General features: G+C 41.6%; 1 protein-coding gene across 1 annotated transcript in view; it reads right to left on the reverse strand.

Moving 5' to 3' along the window:
* Positions 1-20,026, reverse strand: part of Msn (moesin) — a 68,796-nt gene that overhangs the window by 12,744 nt on the left and 36,026 nt on the right. Inside the window, exons 2-4 of the mRNA XM_074063385.1 lie at positions 12,658-12,741; positions 2,208-2,303; positions 708-982 (exon numbers count right to left, since the gene is read on the reverse strand). Of these exons, the coding sequence (XP_073919486.1) occupies positions 708-982; positions 2,208-2,303; positions 12,658-12,741 (455 nt within the window). The remainder of the gene's footprint in view (positions 1-707; positions 983-2,207; positions 2,304-12,657; positions 12,742-20,026) is intronic.

The following is a 20,026-nucleotide window of genomic DNA, read 5'->3' on the forward strand; positions in this document are numbered from 1 at the left end:
TAAGGATCCAAGAATGATGCTTCATTTTTCCTTCTAATCCAAAAGCCTATGGAAATGGACATCGGATACAATAGAAAAAACCTCAGGGTTAAAAAACCAAGAAATTAAGTTTTCAAGTCTGGCTCTGCCTCAAATGAGCTGTGGGAGATGGGGTGACTCAGTGTGAGTTCCTTTGCACATCCATTTCCTGAGCCAGGAAATAAGGATAATGCCTGTCTTATTTATTTTGTGTGTTGTCGTGATGCTAAAACAAAAATAATGAGTGTTTGAGAGCTTTCAACTTTGAAGTTTACAAAAGCAGAAAACTCTGTATACTGGTTATCAGTATTAAAAGACTATTTGAGCTCCCCCATGTCCCTGCCTTGTGTATTTCTCTATCTCCCCTGTGAACTTCTGAAATAAAAGGTCTAAATCAGTGAGAGGGATTGAGAAAATAGAACAAGGGAGAGGTAAAAATCAATCCATCTCTGGTTCTACATAAGCACCTGTCTCCAGAGTAATGAACTTTTGTAATCAGGGATAGGTAAAAGGCTTTTGTTTTTCATTTTGAGAGCCAGAAAAACAAGGTATGACACAATATGCAAATACGTCTCTGGGCAGCGTAACATGGTATTCAGACAGACCCTACTGGATCTGACAGGAACAGATCTGGCAGCTCCTGTGGAGCAGCCTTGGGCTGCAGCACTTTGGCCAGGGTGCCACCTCACCTCTGTGGCAGCAACTTGTCTCCAGCCAGGTAGCCAGACTTGTGCACCTCCTTATTGAAGTCGCCGTACTTGGACTGGACAGCATAGGAGGCCAGAAGCACAGCAGTTTCAGGTGGGCAATAAATATCATCATTGAGAATACCCTCTTTCACTTGCAGAAAGAACAGGCGCTGGGTGATATCCTGGATCAATTCCTCAGATACATCCTCAGGATAGAACTTGGCCCGGAACTTGAAGAGCAGGGGGCTTTCCTTCCGCACATCCTGTGCGGTCACCTGAGAACAGCAAAAAATAGTTATAAGGTAGAGAGAAGACACTAAAAGGTCATCAATTTGGGTAATCCCAGAGAGCTGGGAGGTAACCCTGTTGATAATTTCAAAAAGAGACATATTACTTTCATTAGGGATCCCATCTCAGATCCATAATCATCACCTCTTGTTAGGAATTTCTTCCTAACATCCACTTATGATCAGAAACCAACATTTTCTGACAACATATCCAACTGGCCTCAGAGTCTAAGGGATGGCTTTAAAGAGCTTTTTTTTTCAGGCTCCTGTAGCTCCATAAACTAGCCATGTAAAGACTAGGCAATATGAGTGAGGCCTAGGAATTGGCTAGGCAAGAGCACAAACTAAATCTTCTTTTAAAACCTGAAATTTCCTCCTAATGGTTTTGCATTTGTCCAGCAAAAGTCTCAGCTCTTTGGGAAAACAAAACTCTACCAGCAGAAAGTGGGTACCTCCTATACACAATCAGGGAAATAACCTCAGCCCTGTATGGAGAACTCTAAGGACAGTCAGCCAGTTTGAACACAATGAAATGGAGGACTACTAGGTTTCTGAAGAGATGATACTTGGGGCAGAGAGCTTGATTAGGCTCAAATCATCCCATGTGGAGTCCAACTGAGAGAGAAGATCAAGAAAGAGGGAAGCGTCTGTATGGATAAGACATCAGTAGACCAGTGGAAGAGGGGCAGCCTAAGATTGACATCTTTAAGATTTTTTTTTCAGTTCCAAAGTCTATAGCTAGGGTGGGGATGTAGCTCAAGTGGTATAGTGCTTGCATAGCAAGCGTGCCTTAGCAAGCACAGGGCCCCAAGTTGAAACCCCAGTACTGCAAAAAAAAAGTCTATGGCTCTCTTTTTTAACAAATCTAAAGCCCTTGAAAAGAAGAAAGGTGTAGCAATCCCCCCTTGAAGAATCACTAATAGCTTTGATCTAAAACAAGTCAAATTAAACACAGAGCTTCCAGTGGAAAGGAAAGGGTCTCCTCTCCCTTGAACACAGCCATTCTCACTGGCAAAAGTCAAATGGAGACAGAAACAAGAGCTTTGCCTTGGCCAAGTCCTCTTCCCTTATTCTGACCAAGGGGGTCAACAGACCACCCAGTGACAAACAGAGCCTTAGGTATCCCAGGTTTGCTAGCTAACACATGTTATCCCCCTGAGTATGTTCTGTTGGAGGAAGGAATTCCATACCCAGCAGAGGAGTAAACAGTTACCTTCTTATTGAGTTTCAGCCAAGTGGAGAAACCCTTAGTGTCTTGGTACTGTAGCCCAAAGAACCAAACTTCCCTCAGGCCAATAGTTTTCACCACCTGGAAGAAAAGACACGAAACAATCATTGGTTGAATGCCTACCCTGTGCCAGGCAGAGGGAACACAATGGTGGAGTCAATCTAGTCTCTGCCCTTAAAGGGTTTATTAAGATACTCAAGATCTGAAGAAGATACACTTGGGCAGCAGTCAAGGACTGATGTCATATGCAGAATCCAGATTTTTTTAAAAACATGAGAGTAGAAGGGGGTCAATTTAGGAAGAGGCAGAGGACCAGTGGGAAGGGGGAGGGAGGATAAGAGAAGGTAATGGGGTAAATATGATTAAAGTACCTTATATACATGTATGAAAAGGTTATAATAAAGCCCATTATTTTGTATAATATATGCTAATAAAAAATTTTAAAAACTAATGTCAGCAGCTCTGCATCAAAGTACTACTGTGAAGTAGAAAAATGATCTATTACTTAAGAGCACTACCACACACCAAGAAACTTACATTTGTTATCTTCTTTAATTTTCACAGTAGTCCTATGATATAATCAGGCACATTTTTTAGATAGTAAAAGTGAAACTCAGAGAGATTAAAGGATTTGCCTAGTGAGTGGCAGAGTCATATCCAGTACTTCATGCCATCTCCTCTCTCCCCCTACAATGCCTTGTAGCTGTCTATGCACTGAAGGCTGCAGGCAGAGATTGTTGGGTTAAATTTCTGCTTCTTGGTCTCCTGGGTTACTCCCATATAGTGTCCTTTATCTTTCTATGTTTATCCATTTATTATAAAGGGTATTACAAAGGATATAGATAAATAATCAGAAGAGATGAAAAGAGTGAGCAATAGGAGAAGGAATGCAGATCTTCTTTGTCTTCAAGCACACCCATCCTTCAGGAACCTCCACATGTTCAGCTATACAAAAGCTCCCTAAGTCCAGGCCTTTGGGTTTTTAGGATTATCATGTGAGCATAACTGATTGGATTATAAGTCACTGATACCATCAACTCAATTCTTTTATCTTTAGAAATTGGGAGTAATGCCCACACCCTTAAGACTGAGTCCTGTTTACAATATCCAAAGAAAGAACATCTGAGAAGACAAAGCAGGGACTTTGGTATCTATACATCCCAAAGCTATGTTGACCCTGAGTGCTGAGATGCTTCTCTTCAGGCCTTGTTAGAGCCGAATCCCGATTCCCTTTACTATTAGCACAGGTTAAGCGTAGGAATGGTGGGTACCTCAGTGAAATAGCTGAGGAGCTCCCTGCTGCCCTGGGCCTCTTGGCTGAGCAGTGGGCAGGAAAGAGAAGCCTGCCAGGAAAACACAGATGGGGTCTGTTCTTCAGTCCCTGACATAAGCATGTCAATGGTCTGTCAGTTCAACCGTGGCATGCCCACCACTGGGGATAATGGCAATGAAGCTGAGCCACATCCTGATGAGGTCAGGCTAACTTCAAGCAGTCTCCTTTAGCTTTTCTTTTGGTGGAGGAAAGGATGGAAATGAGGGTTTAGGGTGAGGTTAGTAGGGACTCTAAGTGAGATAACTGGAGAGAGAAGCAAACAACATGGACCTGAAGCTAATGATGTCCTTCCCTGTGAACCAATTATTTCCCCTCAAAACACAAGCATGCAACATGTGTGTGCAAATGCAAACACACACATACACACACCCATCCACTGTTGCCACTGAGTTTCTACTATTCATCCAGAGCCAGGTCCCACAGGAATATCCAGAGCTTGAAGTCTACACCTTCAGGGCCCCAAAGAAAAAGAAGCCATATTTTATGAGCCTCTATGTGCCAGAAACTGAACACAAAACAACCCTGTAAGATAGCTATTACTTCACTTTATAGATGAAGATACTAATGTTTAGAGGGGCCACCTGCCTAATATCACAGAGACATCGATGGGTCTGACTGCAAAGTCTATACCCTTTCTTCTCTGGAATGCTGTCTCCTAATGCCAAAAGCTCAAAGGAACTCAGGGCTCCTAGGATTCCCAAGTGACTAACTGCCTTGTCTTTACTTTGGCCTAAATATCCCAGGCAATAATGTTAGGTATCGGGAAAACTGAACAAAAGTCTCACTTCTGTCTGTGTCTCCAACTTGCTGTGTGATCTTAAGGCAGTACATGTCCCTCTCTGTGCCTCAACACCCTCATCTATCCAATTTGGGGGTGTGTCTTAAACAATCTTGTTCTCTTAATTTGTCTCATTCTTCTAATTAAGCTAGAAGGTGTTTTGCAAATTGCTAAGAAAAATAATATTATTTCCCACCTATCTCTTGCTGACTTGGATAATTAAGAATATGTTTAGGGCCAGGCATGATGGGTCACACCTGTAATCTTAGCCACTCAGGAGGTGGAGATTGGAAGATTGTGGTTTGAGGCCAGCCCAAGCAAAAAGTTACTGAGAACCCATCTCAATAAAGCTGGGCATGGTGGTACATGGCTGTAATCACAGATATGCAGGAGGCATAAGTAGAAGGATCACAGTTCAAGACTGGCCTGGGTAAGATGCATGAGACCATCTCTGAAAAATAACCTAAAGCAAAAAGGGCTGGAAGAATGACTCAAGTGGTAGAATGCTAAGGCCCTAAGTTCAAACCCTAGTACTGCAAAAAATAAAGTTAAAAAAATGTAAACATGTTTAAAAGGATAAATTGGGGATGGTTAGAAAAGATCAAAGGGTTTCCAGGGCTTAAGAGCCAGTAAGACCCTTATTTGAAGTCAACTGGCTGCCAGAATGCTTACTACTGAAATGTAATAAGGACTTTTTGCAGAAGATGGGGGGATGGGTATTGGAAGATCTTTTTTTTAACTCTTATTGTGGATCTAATAAACAGTTCTTCTGATTTTCCACAGGGTTGCTGAAGGATGGTGTGTTCAGAAGCAGCTGGTGGGAAGTTAAGTTCCAAGAGACAATTCAGGGGCTAGTGGAGTGGCTCAAGTGGTTGAGTTCCTTCCTAGTAAACATAAGGCCCTGAATTCAAACCCCAGTAACTTTAAGAAAAAAAAAAACAGAACCAAGGAACAATCCAGTCCCAGAGAAAAAGACTGAACATAGGATGGCCCATTTGAGCCAGGATCTAGGTTCTGGGGGAGTGGGGCAGACTGGGAAAAGAACTGGTAGAGCATCAATAGTCAGGAATCCCATGAGTAAAGGTAAATAAAGCAGACACAGACTATACAGCCAGTCCTGGAGGATCCAGTGAGCTCCTTAGCCTCTTGTGCCGTGTAGTCTGTTTCACTAGTAGAATGGGTGGGGGGGTAGGATTTGGGGAAAGTAGTTCTGAGAAGTTAAACAAAGTAATAGTTAAAGCAATCTCAAAGAAACATTTCAGGATCAGTGTGGGATTCTGAACTCTGACCACTGCCATTTCCTTTGTGAACAGAGTGAAATCAGAAACATAAATTTTCCACTTCCTTAGGCTCTAGGGCTTAAAGAGATGAGCAGTTGTCTCTCAGCCTATGCTGAAATTCAAAGTGAGGAAGTGAGTATATGAGGGAAGGAAATATGGTCTGAAGTCAGAATTTTTTGAAGACAAAAAAGAACAAAGCACAAAATAGATGACCCCTGACCACATGTCCATCAGGTACCAGGAACCATTTGATCAGCAACTCTTGACCCCATTTCCAACTCCCAGGACATAGAAATGGGGCCGTTTTGCTCACTTCCAGCTAAGACCTACACTCCCAAGGGAAAGAAACTGCTTTTCAAGTAGGAAATATCTACCTCCTTGTTCCAGAAACAACTTCTGTGGATCCAGTGACTAGTGTTCCTTTATTATTTTATTATTATTGTTTATTATTATCTTATGCTGAGAAATGTCTCCATCCACTAAGAAAAAATTCTTTTTTGGTTTGCTTTGGCCTCGGGCAGCCAGCTCATCTAATCTAATCCAGTATTTCTCAAAGTTGCCATGGGAGAAATCCTTAAGCAACAGAAAATAAGGAATGAATATACCAGGGAGTATATTCATTGTGGAGTAGAAAGGTAAGAGAGAAGAGATAAGGAGACAGCTGTAAACCAGCCAGAATTTCTTTCAAACCTCAGATTTAGTCTTAATTGTGCAAATGTTGAGACCCCATCTCACCAATAAAGCTGGACATGGTGATTCTTGCCTGTCATCCCAGCTGCAAGTGAGGCATAAATAGGAGAATCACAATCTAGGTCCACCTGGGTGAAAAGACAAGACCCTATCTGAAAAATAACTAAAGCAAAAAAAGACTGGAGGCATGGCTAAAATGGCACCACACCTGCCTGGTAAGTTCAAACCCAATTACTGCCAAAAAAAATACAGCTTTGTTTTCACCCACCTCACTCATGTTCACTTATAGTTAAAGGTCCAACAACAGATTATATATTTTATATAATTTTTTTCACAGTACTAGGGTTCGAACTCAGGGCTTAGCACTTGCTGGGCAGGTGTTCTACAGACTAAGCCATGCCTCCAGTCTTTTTTGCTCTGGTTATTCAGGAGATAGGGTTTTACTTTTTGCCCAGGCCAGCCTGGACCATGATCCTCCTATATTACGCTTCCCAGCATCACTGGGATGACAGCTGTGCACCACCACACCCAGTGTTTTTTGATGCCATTGAGATGGGGTCTCACAAGCTTTTTGTCCGGGGCTACCCTCAAGCCACAATCCTCTCAATCCCAGCCTCCAAAGTAGCTAGGATTACAGATGTGAGCCACCAGTGCCCAGTTACAGTTATTTTTAAAATTAGATGAAGAGCACAATGCCCCAAGTTCAAACCCCAGTACCATAAAAAAAACATTTAAAATTAGATGAAGATTTTTATTTTATTTATTATTATTGTTGTGCTGGGGAGACATTGTGACATTTACAAAAGTTCTTACAATGCATCATAGTTGAATTCATCCCCTTCCCTCCTTTATTCTCCCTCCCCTCAAGAAAAGATTTTTAAAAAGAACAACCAATATTAGAATGCCTATGATGTACCAGGTTCTTTATTTATTTGAAGATTAAATCACAAAAATCTCAAGATTTTAGTGTAATTATCATCTTACTAAGGAAAGTTCTGAGAGGCTGAACGAACCATTCAAGATTACACAACTAAGTAACAGGACAGAATTTGAACCAGGGCTGAGTCCAAATCCTGTGTTCTATACAAAACCAACACAACCTGAACCTCAAGGATATTTCTTTCATTCTTGGTGGGAAGAGAGTTGCATCTGTCTAGAAATTCAAGATCCTAGGGGCAGAGATGCTGTTTGTTAGGTCTAGAGATACAGTAGACCTTCAGTCAATGAGTCAGTGAGTAGAAATGAATGTATTTGCTGAGATTTCACCTCTCTCCTAGAGCTCAAAGAAGACCTTGAGAGGAGAGGCAGGAAGAGATAAACAGAGCTGGAGACCCTGGAAGGGGAGAAGCCAAGCAAGAGAGTTCTCAAAAATGTTATTCATAAGCTGGGTGCCAATGGCTCACACTTATAATCCTAGCTACTCAGGAAGCAGAGATCAGGAGGATCGTGGTTCAAAGCAAGCCCCAGGCAAATTGTTCGAGAGACCCTATCTCAAAAAAAAAAAAAACCCATCACAAAAAAAGGGGCTGGTGGAGTAAAGTGGTAAAAGTGCCTGCCTACAAGTGTGAAGTCCTGAGCTCCAACCCCAGTGCCACCAAATATATATATTCATAGTGGTGGCACTGCCCTCTAGTGGCACCTAGGTAATTCAAGATCCTTTTGTCAGCCTTTAGAGGTCAGAGCAAGCAATAGATAGAATTCCTGTAGCAAAATGTGTTCTCTTTTTCCTGGTAATAAACACACTCACAAGAAGAAACAGAGGTAAATGAGAGCAACTCCGGGCCCCACTTCTGTTTCCCACTAGATCCTGGGCCTCCTCAAGTTATGGCTTACCATTGTTGCCTGTTATTTATCACCTGTGCCAACAAGGGTGCTTCCTCTCCAGTCTACTTCCTCTCTGGTCATAAGCCAGATGACTGTAGGGATCCAGGAAGGCCCCAGAGCTTTAGCCAATTCCTTCTAAGGAGTACAGCTCCTTCCTCCCACACCCCAGCTACCCTAAGGAAGTCCTCCTTGAATGAGGGGTCTCAAAGGCTAGGCACAGTGGACCTCCTCCCTTACACCTCATCAAGTTAGAAAGCGTGAAGAGCTCACATCCTCCAACTGCCCATGAACACAGATCTCTGTGGCTTCCCATCCTGACCTACCTTCAAATCAAGAGGGACAGATGCTCAATTCCTTATCTTGAGCTCAAATCTCTTTTTCCTATAGTTTTAACTTATGAGGTCATAGCTCTGCCCCTTCTAACTTCACAAGAAGTGACTGCACACTCATTTCTATAGCAGCACATCAGAAGCCTAAGATCAGAAAACACGGTGTCTCTGAGTTTTCTCCAATCTACAACAGCCTTATTCACCCCAACCATTGTAGTGCAGCATTTGTTTTGTGTGTGTGTGTGTGTGTGTGTGTGTGTGTGTGTGTGTGTGTGTGTGTGTGCAGGGGTGGGGAATATATGTTAACTTAGTCAGAGCTATATTGGAAACTCTGTATCACAACTCACTAACTAATGACCTAGGTTATTTTCTTTTACCTCTCAGAAGTGTGATCATTATGAGAATTAAAGCACCCAGCCATGTAAGTACTTTATCATTTTATGTAATGGGAAAACTTCAATTCTACTCTTAGCAATTTTCAAGAATACATTTTTATTTAAGAATATACTATTATTAACTGTAGTCACCACGTCATACAATAGATCTCTAAAAGTTATTCTTATCTGATTGAAATATTATACCCTTTGACCAACATTTCTTTAACCTCCACCCCCTAATTGCCTAAGCCCTGGTACCCACCATACTACCCTAGTTCCATAAGAGCAACATTTTTTAGATTCCACATATGAGTGAGATCATGCAGTATTTGTCTTTTTGTGTATGGCTTACTTCACTTAACATGTCTTTGAAGTTCACGCATGTTACAAATGGCAGGATTTACTTTTTTCATAGTCAAGTAGTATTCCATTGTTTATATACTACACTTTTTATCCATTCATCCATAGATGGACATTTAGGATGACTCTATATCTCAACTTTGTAAATAATGTTGCAAAATTAATATGGGAGTGCAGATATCAATTTGATACACTGATTTCATTTCCTTTGGTCATATACCCAGTTAGCTCAATTTAGCCATCTTACAAATGTATACATATTTCAAAGTATCACTTGCATGATAAACATAATTTTTATTTTTCAATTAAAAATTAATTTTAAGCAACAAAACACCTCACCAGGGATAGTCCATAGTAGGTACTCAAAAAATGATACTTCTCAACATGACATTGATCTTTTGGATGAGAAATTATGAACTTCCTGGTTTCTTCTCCTTTCCTCAACCATTACAAAGACTAATAGTAGCTTTTAAAACTAGCACATCAATCTGATCTGGGCTCCCTACCATCTGGACTTCCCTCAGAATCACTCCTATAATATGCAAAGCAAACCAATACTAACAAAGAATTACCAGACCTTGTGGGTTTTCAAAGTTAATAAACCTCTTTATTCAAGAATTTTTCTGCCTCAGGCTTTAAATCGTGCCTTCCTCGCCTTCAGCAGCCATCCCTCTCCAATGCAAACAGACAAAGACCCTAGTGTTGAGGGAAGGGGATGGTGTTGTCATTTGGTTTGAGAGGGGGAGTGAGTAGAATCATGCCTCTGGGAAGGAGTCTAGAAAGAGGCTAAAAGAACCTCAGACTCTTAGCTGGGCCTTATAATCCACCCTGACAGATATCCTCCTCTCTAAAACCACTGCCCAGAATATTGCCATCTAAAACAAAGGGTCTGACAGCCTATGAAGTGTATGGACATCTCCTTTTGTTTCAGAGACAGCTAGAAGCTTATCCAGGAAGAGATGTCCCTCTGATAGCTGTCCTCTGCCTCCTACATATGCCAATTCAAATGAGACATTTCCCTTCTTTTTACAGAAAAAAGGTTGACTGAAATCTAAATAGTGGTAATAGAAACAGGAGAGAAGGCTATATGGAGTGCAGAAATAAGTGTCAGAGATAAATTTTTGAGAGATAATCAAATGTGAGAGAACAGTTAGGCACTGCACAGATGGGAAAACTGAGGACTGAAGAAGAGAAGGTATGCATAAAATAACATATAGGGAGTTAGTAACAGAGCCAGTCCTAGAGTCCAGGATTTTTGACTTTCTATCCAATACCCTTTCGACCAGGCTGGCCTTTAAAAGCTCTCCAATATAAAACCTGCATGCAAAGGGAGAATGCAAAAACTTTAATATAATCAAAAATGCATTCAGTCATTCCAGACTAGCACTGTAAACACTTGTGAGCACATTACTTTACTTGTAGTAAGTGTGTGTTTAAAAATTCCTCAGACTAATTTGTATTTTCACAAATTAAATATTGAAGATTTCCCTGCACCACTCAAAACAAAAGCACAAAACAAACTCCACATAAGGAGTAAGTCCTAGTTAAATCCAAAGTTAGATAGTCTGAGGATCATCAAGCATATCTCCCACTCTTAGTTTATGAATCAGACAAGAAGCATCATGGTATTAGAAGGGGAGTTTCATTTATTACATCTCTACTACATGACGGATGCTTTATGTAACCTCTTTCCTATCTGTATTTTCTTATTGTCTTTATCATCTATTTCTAATTTACCTTTTTGGGATTTTATGCAACCTCATATGCCACCATAACCACTTTTTTTGGTAGCAGGAAAGATATAAATATTACATTCTTTCATAGCATCAAAAAGCCTTTTAAAATAGGTATTGGATGGGGGGGCAGTACTAGAATCTGATCTCAGGGCCTTTTACTTGCTAGGCAGGTGCTCTACCACTTGGTCTAATACCAGTCCTAGTATTCCCAAAGCCTAGCTAGGAAAACAAGGATGTTGTTTCCTCAACTGTAAAATGGGGTCAGTAATAATTCTTAAACTCACAGGGCAATTGTGACAGTTGAATGGGTTGTCAATAATCAGCCTAAGTAAGCTCTGGGAAAACGTTAACTCTCATCTATATTAGCCACAGACAACAATTTTCCCACTTTTTGTAACATCAGGAACTCAGAGAGAATGCCTAAACTAGTCTCATATTTCTAGTCATCCCTTTCTTCCTCTTACATGGAGCTGTTTTCCACTAGCTCCATCTACTCCCATCTCTGTTTTCCACTTGTGTTTTCTCTCACCAGAGTGTTCACAGGAATAGAATTAGCCCATTTGACTATTCCCTCTTTCTTCTTGCCTCTCCCCAACTCTGGGGAAGTTCTCATATAGTAGAAGGACCCAGAATACAAGGGAGAAAGGAACGCAAGAAAGTTTGTAGAATTCATAAAGGTAATAAGTAGCCCAAACACCCTGGGTGATAAGTCAAATCCCCATCCCAAAACAGGCTGCTAGTTGGAAAATGAAATAATGACCCCTGTGTTAAGAGTCCCAGCCTGTGGAAATGGGAGTCCCCACTTTTGCTATTGGAAGTTTGGCCATAGATGGCACATTCCTTTGGCCCCTGGAAAGTCTCTTAATGCCAAAAGATTCTGTAGCCCTTACTTTCTGGCAATGGTAAATGCATAATAAAGGGATACTCTTTAGTTGGAGAAGGAAATGACTACTACATTGATAGTGAGTAAGCAATTATCCCCATGGCATCCCTCCAGGAGATAATGTGCCCTCTTTCTCCATTAAGAGAAAGTGTTGTCCTTAAGAGTCCCAACATTCCTTTAAAAGAAATGTACATAGAGTTCATTATCTCAGGGAGAATGAGTTGGTTTCCTTCTGCTAGGAAACAAAAAGTGACAGAAGCTGTGTGGTGTAGTGGGAAGAATGTGGGTTCAAATCCCACCCAGACACCAGCTAGGAACAATTAAGCTATTTAACTTCTGAATCTCATCATTAAAATAGAGAACAGAGAAGTCAGGTGTGGTGGTACATACACTGGAGAGACTGAGGTAGGAGGATTGTGAATTTTAGGCCAACATGGGCTACATAGCAACATTTTGTCTCAAAATGTAAAAATAAACAAATAAGTGTATGAATGAATATATAAACAAATAGAGAAGAGATCACTTACATCTTTCAGGGTTGAAAGGAAAGTTCCATATGCTCATGTTTTCAGAGCACTTATCACATAATCATAATCTCCTTCTCTTTTCTCCCTTCTTCAGGATCAAGGATAGGATTAAGGGCCATGGGTGTACAGGCTACCAAATTTAAACTTTGCCTCCTTTTTTATTAAGGCTGGACTCAGCCTTTATTTTAACCTCCCTTGGAGAATCAAGTAGGAAAAGAGATTCTCTGACAAGAGGTAGAAGGCATGGATGGTCAGCATTATAGTGGAAGCTACTGAGAAAAGAGGAAGTGGCTAAGGGACAAGAAGTCCCTTCCTTACCTGGTCAAACAGCTGTTTGCCAGTGGTGTTGGGCTGGATGGCAAACTCCAGCTCTGCATCCATGGTGGTCACACGCACACTGATCTAGGATGAGATTTAAAAAAAAGGCACATTAGTGGTCTCTGTTCGACTACAAAGGAAGGTACTAGGATGCTAAGAAACTGAGCAACTTAGATATGGTGGGAAAAAAAGGGGACTACTGACCCAACAAGCCATGCCCTCACCCATGTTCCTGATCAGCTTATTGAAGACAAAAAAAAAAAGTCACAGAGCAATGCTTATCAAGGGGCAAACAAAAATGCAAATCATCCACTACAGAGAAGAACAAAATGTTGATTATAGTTCTTCCAGGAAGTCTTCCCCAGCTACACCAGCCAGCTCTACCCTACAGCCCTCTTTTCTCACCTCTCATCTACAGCCTTGATTATCTATAGCACAAGAACATAATTGCAGGGAAAATTAAGGGCAGGATAAAGAACACAAGGTTCCAAGCCTAGCGCTGTAACTGGCTCAATCTACAAACTTCACTAACTTTTCCTTTTCCGGGCCTTAGCTTCCCTCATCTGTGCAAGGGCAGAAATGGGGTGGGGGTAGTTAGTTAGATGAGGTGATCTCTACGAACCATTCCAGTGCTGACGTCTGTGGTTCTATATACTGCCTTGCATTGTTAAGGCTTCCTGTATTTATGTCTCATTGACCTCCCTAGGCACAAGAGAGGAAGGGGGCCTCAGTAAAAGTGGGTGTGGGTAATACAGAGGTGCTATCAAAGCCATGCCAATGTAGGAACAAAGGGACAGGGACAGGCCCAGACCAAAATAACTCATGTGATTGCATAGGCACTAGAAAACACAGCCACCATCTAATGAATAGATACCTTAACCTAGGTCAATGATAGCTGGAATTTCATTGTTAGAGGGTTTTTCCTTTGGCTGAAAACCTAACAATGATAGTAGTAGTAGTAGTAGTTATAGTCACAATAAGCTGCAGCTTTCATGTATCCAGGCTTATTACTCACAAGATACTTCAAATGCACTAACACTTTTAACCCTTTAATCACTCTGTAAAACAAAAAATACTGTCTTTGCAACAGGGAAGAAATAGATACTTACCTAAGTGGCAGTTTGAATCCAGGTTTAAGTACAAACCTCACAATATAAGCCAATACTTTCATTGGTTTGAAAGTACAAAAGTCTTCCATTAAAAGAAAGCAAAGATAAATTTTTAATAACTAGCTATTTCACCTAAGTAATCTACAGGGGACAATAAGATGGCTTGTTACGTGGTCAAAAAAAATCACTATGAAGAGTATTTCAGAAACAATATTTCATACAGTGCATGAGTTCAACTTTCTAAAATGTACACATAGAAAAATGACTGGAATAATGTCAAAGTGTTAATCAGGATTGGTTTAAGTAGTGATCTTATGGGTGCTTTATTCCTTCTTTAAGTTACAAAAAACATATAATTTATAATTCATAGGATGGTGGCATACTACTTATACTATTAAGTGAAAGACTAAACATAGAATTATCAAAGATTTGTGAATGCCTATGAAATAGATAAGATAGCAGTGCTTGAACCTCTGTGCCTTTCCTGAGCAGCAGAAAAGAGGGGGCCAGACAGCCATTTTGCCAGCTAAACAATTTTGATGAAGACCAGACCCAGGGAACAACTTTGTAAATAAAGCTCACCAGGGATCCAGGGAGGAAATCTATTTCAGGATTGACAATGGGACAGGAAAAGCCCTAAAAGCAGGAACAAGTAAGGCAAGTATCCCATGGGAGTAAGGCACCTTGACTTGGTGTTACTCCAGGCTTCCTGCCAATCCAATGACCCCTACAGAAATGCACTCTCAAAGTAGAGTGAATGTGGCCCAGTGGACTGGAATTTTGGGGATCACCAAGCTACATCTAGCCTCAATCCTTGAGCTGGGTCAGGGGTGACCTCCAAACACTAATGGCTAAGGGTTCAGGAAAGAGTGGAATGGGGACAAGTGGGCTTTCTAGCACATTGGTTTAATCTCACCTCAAAATTTGTGTCTAACTTAGAATTACCTCTCCAGTACCCCAAGACTCAATGGATACCAAGAAAATGCTGGCTATATGAGTAGGTACCAAGCAAAGGAATACAAGAGATAGACAGCTATAGGGCTTGGGATGTAGTTCAATGGTAGAGTGCCTGCCTAACATGTATGTACAAGGAACTGGGTTGGATCTCCAGCACATAAAAATATTCTAATAAAATGTAAATACTATACAAATAGTTGTTATTCTATTTTGTTTAGGGAATAACGACAAGGGAAAAAAAGTCTGCACATGATCAATACAGACAGAATTTTCCCCCAAACATTTTCAATCCATATGCTGAACCCATGTATGTGGATGGACAACTACAAATTCTATCCCCAATGCAAATTCTATCCATGGACCCCATGAAGCTACAAGGATTTCAGATGATAATTGATAGAATTAATATTTAAGGAACTACGGTTGAAATAAAGCTATAGAACCATTCCCTGTCCCCAAAGCACCTACTAAATAATAGGAAAACAATAATGTTCAAGGAAGACCCTGAGAAGTGCCATATCCAAAAAATAGAGAAAATTTTTGTAGAAATTAGGAATCACAGTTCAAAGTGGGGTTTTTGGGACTATACTGGGGTTTGAACTCAGGGCTTTGTACTTGCTAGACAGGAGCTCTACCACTTGAGCCATACCTCCCCAGCCTCAAAGTGGTTATTTTCACTGGTCTCTAAAAACAAAATGGATTTTAGAAATGGGAGATACGGAAGTAGAAGAAAGAGCACCCAATATCCCAAGCAGAAAAATCAATGTGTGTGATTGCCTAAAAGGAGGAAGGGATACAGATGACTGTTTAGAAGCAAGTACATAGGCTACCCTTAGGAAAAGGAGGCCCTCAGAGTGAAGAGTAAACAAAGAGGCTGGGAGGAAGGCAGGTGGAGAGCTTTGAAGGATGTTTAAAAGGCTGTGTCTTTAATCCTCTTGGCAGTGGTCATCTAGCCTAGAGGCTCAGAGAAGAGTGGTATAGAATCAGAACTGGACTTTTTGGAAGAAAGTAAATGGAGAGGAAATCAAAGAAGGAAGTGGAATTCAGGGAAACATACCACTGTCTAGGAGTTCCCTTTAATTCACCCTGTTGGAATGAATTTTCTAGGAAGTCAGCATCTCTTACAGATAATGACAATTGAAGCTCATGTCAACCTAGTATCTTCAAGGCACTGATCAAGGGTGGGGCCCAGTTGCTAATCCATAGTAGATACTCAAGTATTTGTTAAAGAAATATTTGTTAAGTAAATAAATCGGTAAAGAGGAGCCAACCTGGGTTAGAAATAAGCATGTCAGAGAAGCCAATGTTGGCCATGCTTCCTCCCTCATAGGTGGAGCATTAACCTAGAACAAAGGCTCCTCTAAAATCTGAAGGTGTCAAGTTGAAACCCAACTGAAACCTGCTTCTCCCGAATCCCTGCTCAGGGTTTCTATCACTCCACTATGGCTGCTTCTCCAGATATAGCAGCCTAAGGTTCCATGAACTTCAATGTGGAGACAAGTTTTTTTAAAAAAATAGAATGAAAAATAAACATAAAGGAACTTCCATACTTGACACCTCTTAACTCAGTAGAAAACATGTGCCAAAAGAACAAGGCCACTCTCCTGTTTTCTGTGTGTGTCAGAAGGAGAGGGGAGAAAAGGGTAAGAACATAACTGGAACCTAACGTTGATGGCAAGGGAGTTGTGTTCAAAAGTTTGTTTGTTCTCAGATGATGTGGGACCCAAATGTACAAGATGAGCTGAAGGCAATACCCACTGTCACACAAGGCCCCCACTGCCTTCCTTTCGGGTCTTGCCTCTGCTCACTCACTGTGAAGAGAGTGGAGTCTAGTTTGGGAGGCAAAAACCTGAAAATGAAGCCTCCAAATTCAGCAGAAACTTCCCAAATAGCCTCTAGGCTTGGGAAGTAAAGGAGCTGATGTAGGCAGGGTGGTATTTTAAGACATAGTCCCTAACAGAGAACATTTTACATAGCTAAATCCATGCCTAATCTAGGCCCGAGCATCTAGGCACAGTCTGAGGTCAAGGACTGTGTCTATGAAGAACATCAAACATTTAGGGAACAAAAATGGGAATGCATTTGGGGGCTGTAATCCTCTCACACAAACGCTAGCCCTCCCACCTCTACTCCAAGAACAATAAACCCACTCTTACTTACTGAACAATTGAACTTAAACACGTCCCACTTCGAGCCCTTTTCTGAGCATTAATAAACCCATCTTGGTGGTCCACCATCCTAATGCATCAACACACTGTAATTGCTCCTACATCCCTAGTTGGCTAGCCTGAGACACAAAAATAATCAGGCCAGATGCTACCTCTGCTTTGGTGGCAGCAGCTGAGATACTTTGGTCTCTGGGTCTGATGAGTTTCACATAAGAAATTTTCCATTTCCCTAGAGCCAGGAGCACCCAAGCCACAGAAAGGGGATCTGGCAATGATTTGCCCTTACCTGCCCTGTTTCACTGAACTATAAGATGGCTCTTTCCTAAACAGAAGTTTGGGAGGAGGGAAGAAAGAGAGAGAGAGAGAGAACATGTTAACTTGCTCAAAGCATTGATGGGATACTACTGGCCCCAATTCATAGATGAAAAACTGAAGTACATAGAGGCAGGTAATAGAAGGATGGAAATGAATACATACTGAATGCCAACTATGTGCCAGCTTCATCACCCACAGACTTACTTAACATCTGAGTAAAGCCATATTTACTCAGCCAGCAAATGGCAGAGGTGGGTCTTCTGGACATTCCTGGAGCTCCTGCCACAACTCCACCCACCTCTCTAGTCATGCTGATTTCACTGCTGTCTTCAGACACTGCCTTGGCAACTATTTTGGCCAAGGCACAAACACTGTGGCATAGAAGCCTGGGTAAATATGGGAAGCACTACTTGGGAAGGCTCCCTTGCCTCACTGGACAGAAATTGTGAGTCTGAGATAAATGACCTCACCTCCCACCTGCCATCTCCCCTTTGTCTAGGAGTACCCACTCTCTCCAGGCACTTTCAGTGGGACTGCTTGTGTGAAGAAGGCAATTGTAATTTGGGGAGGGCAGCTAGAGGAAGGACAAGCCATTCTAAGACAACCCCAAACTAGTCTCTTCCCTGACTACAGAGTCATCCCAGTGTCACCCAAATCATTTTCATCAGCCTGAAGGCCAATCCTCACTATGTAGACTCTAGCACCCACCATTTGCTGCTGCCAGGGCTAGGGCCAGGGCAGGACAGGGCAGGGCAGGGCCTGGTCTGCCTTGCTTCTTCAGATGACAGCACTGCCTCAAACAGATGTTTTCCATAAGGAGAAAAACAAGGGTTGCTTTGAATCTCTAGCCTAGGAGTTAGTCTCCTCCTTCTGCTCCTCCTCCTTCTTCACTGACTCATTCACTTAACAACTCAGCCTCTTCCCTGTTGACTTGGAAATGGTCCTTGGTACAGTTATCTGTTCTGACCTCTTCCTGCCATTTCCAGACCTTTAACACAGCCATTTAAGACCTGTCTGGGATTAACCTTTCCTATACCTGTGTTTTTTCACTATAGCTTCTAGAAAGTAGAACCACACCCAATGCTATCCATACCCATAACTTAATGGGTCAGCATTTAGTTCTTCAGCCACTCCAACCGCCCCAGAAGGTATAAGAAAAAAGGGTCTCCTTTCATTTGCTTTAGCTCAGCCCTGCTCTTCCAAAGTTCCCCAAGAAGCATTTCAACTCAGAGACAAGAACTTATTGAAGGACTGAATGCTATTCTTTCAGTTACCATGTTTGGGGCACTAACCTCTCTTAGCAATGATAATATAACACCTTATCACTGTAGTAGGAAAGCTAAAAAAAATCAGAAACAGTGATGTCACCTGAGCAAGCTGTAACTTCTTCATCAATTTAGTTTTAATTGCTCAGCCACAGGCCTAAGTAGAATCCCCTTTCTATTTCTCTTTGCATGTAAAATTTAGGAAGGAAACTAGCTCCTTACTATCTTTCTTCACCTAACTTTTCATCTCACTATCAAAAACAGCTCTGCCAAGACACCTAGAAGCACACATTGCCCCACCCCATCTCAGTTCTCCTTCTCAAGTGCATGGGCTGCCCCACAACGTCCTTTGGATGACTATTCCTCCTCCCTACACTTCACCCTGATTTAAATAATTTAAACCAAACATCCTAGAATCTCATCTGGATTCTTCCTCTGAACGTCTCATCTCAGTTCTCCAAGCCAATAAACAGCCCAGAAATCCAAACTGTCAGACCTGAAATGGTCCTCAGTAATCATTTAACTCAAACCCAGCAATTCACAGCCAGGAAAACAGAGGTCCAAAGAAGGGATGACACTGGGTCAGGATCACACAGCTACTAGGTAGTGTGAGAGCAGGGATGAAAAACCTAGTTCTTGCTGGGTGCAGGGGGCTCACTCCTACAAACCTACCTACTTGGTAGGCAGAGAATAGGAGGATTGTAGTTTGAAGCCAACTCAGGGAAATAATTTGTGAGACTGTCTTGAAAATACCCAACACAAAACAGGACTGGTAGAGTGGCACAAGTGGCAGAGTGCCTGCCTAGCAAACATGAGGCACTGAGTTCAAACCCCAGTACCACAAAAAAAAAAACCCTGGTTCTTGGAGCTGGCAGTATAGTTCAGTGGTAGACTGTGTACCTAGCATTTGTAAGGACCTGGATTCGATCCCTAGCATCGCAAACAAAAAAATTAAATCCTGGTTCTTGATCCAATAGCCTATTAAATAAGTGATAGCACCACCCTGCTCTTAGAAAATAGTAGATACTTCATGCATAGTACTGTGGATCTGAACAGACTATGTGGAGGAAGCTGGACCAGACCAGCTTGCTTCCATGAAAGACTCTGGCACTATTTGGAAGTCTAGCTTTCACACTGAGACATTCATCATCACCCATTTTAGGAAGACTAAATCTTTTATAAGAACATAAAAGGAAAGAGGGAGAATAAGAGGAATGAGTTTGTATCCAGGCAGCCAAGAACAACAGATTCCTTCAATTACCATAAAACATTGAAGGTGTCAAAATAAAAAAAGAAACAACTCCACTGCTAATAAAGTAAGTCTCTGAATGGAAGAAATGGTTCTCTGGGGCCACACCCAGCTGGGCTTTACACTCTAATGTCAGTTTCCTGCTTGACCCAGCTTCCTGCCTGCAAGTTTCACAGGAAGTACTTGTAGACTGGAAACATAGACCATTGTAGGCTACCTGAAGATGCCAGCTCTGCTCAGGACACCAGAAGAGGGCTCTATTCCTTCTGCTGAGCACACCCAGCAACCTCCAACATCACATTGCTG

The sequence above is a fragment of the Castor canadensis genome, chromosome X, assembly GCF_047511655.1.
Source record: "Castor canadensis chromosome X, mCasCan1.hap1v2, whole genome shotgun sequence".
In the NCBI taxonomy this organism is placed as follows: Eukaryota; Metazoa; Chordata; class Mammalia; order Rodentia; family Castoridae; genus Castor; species Castor canadensis.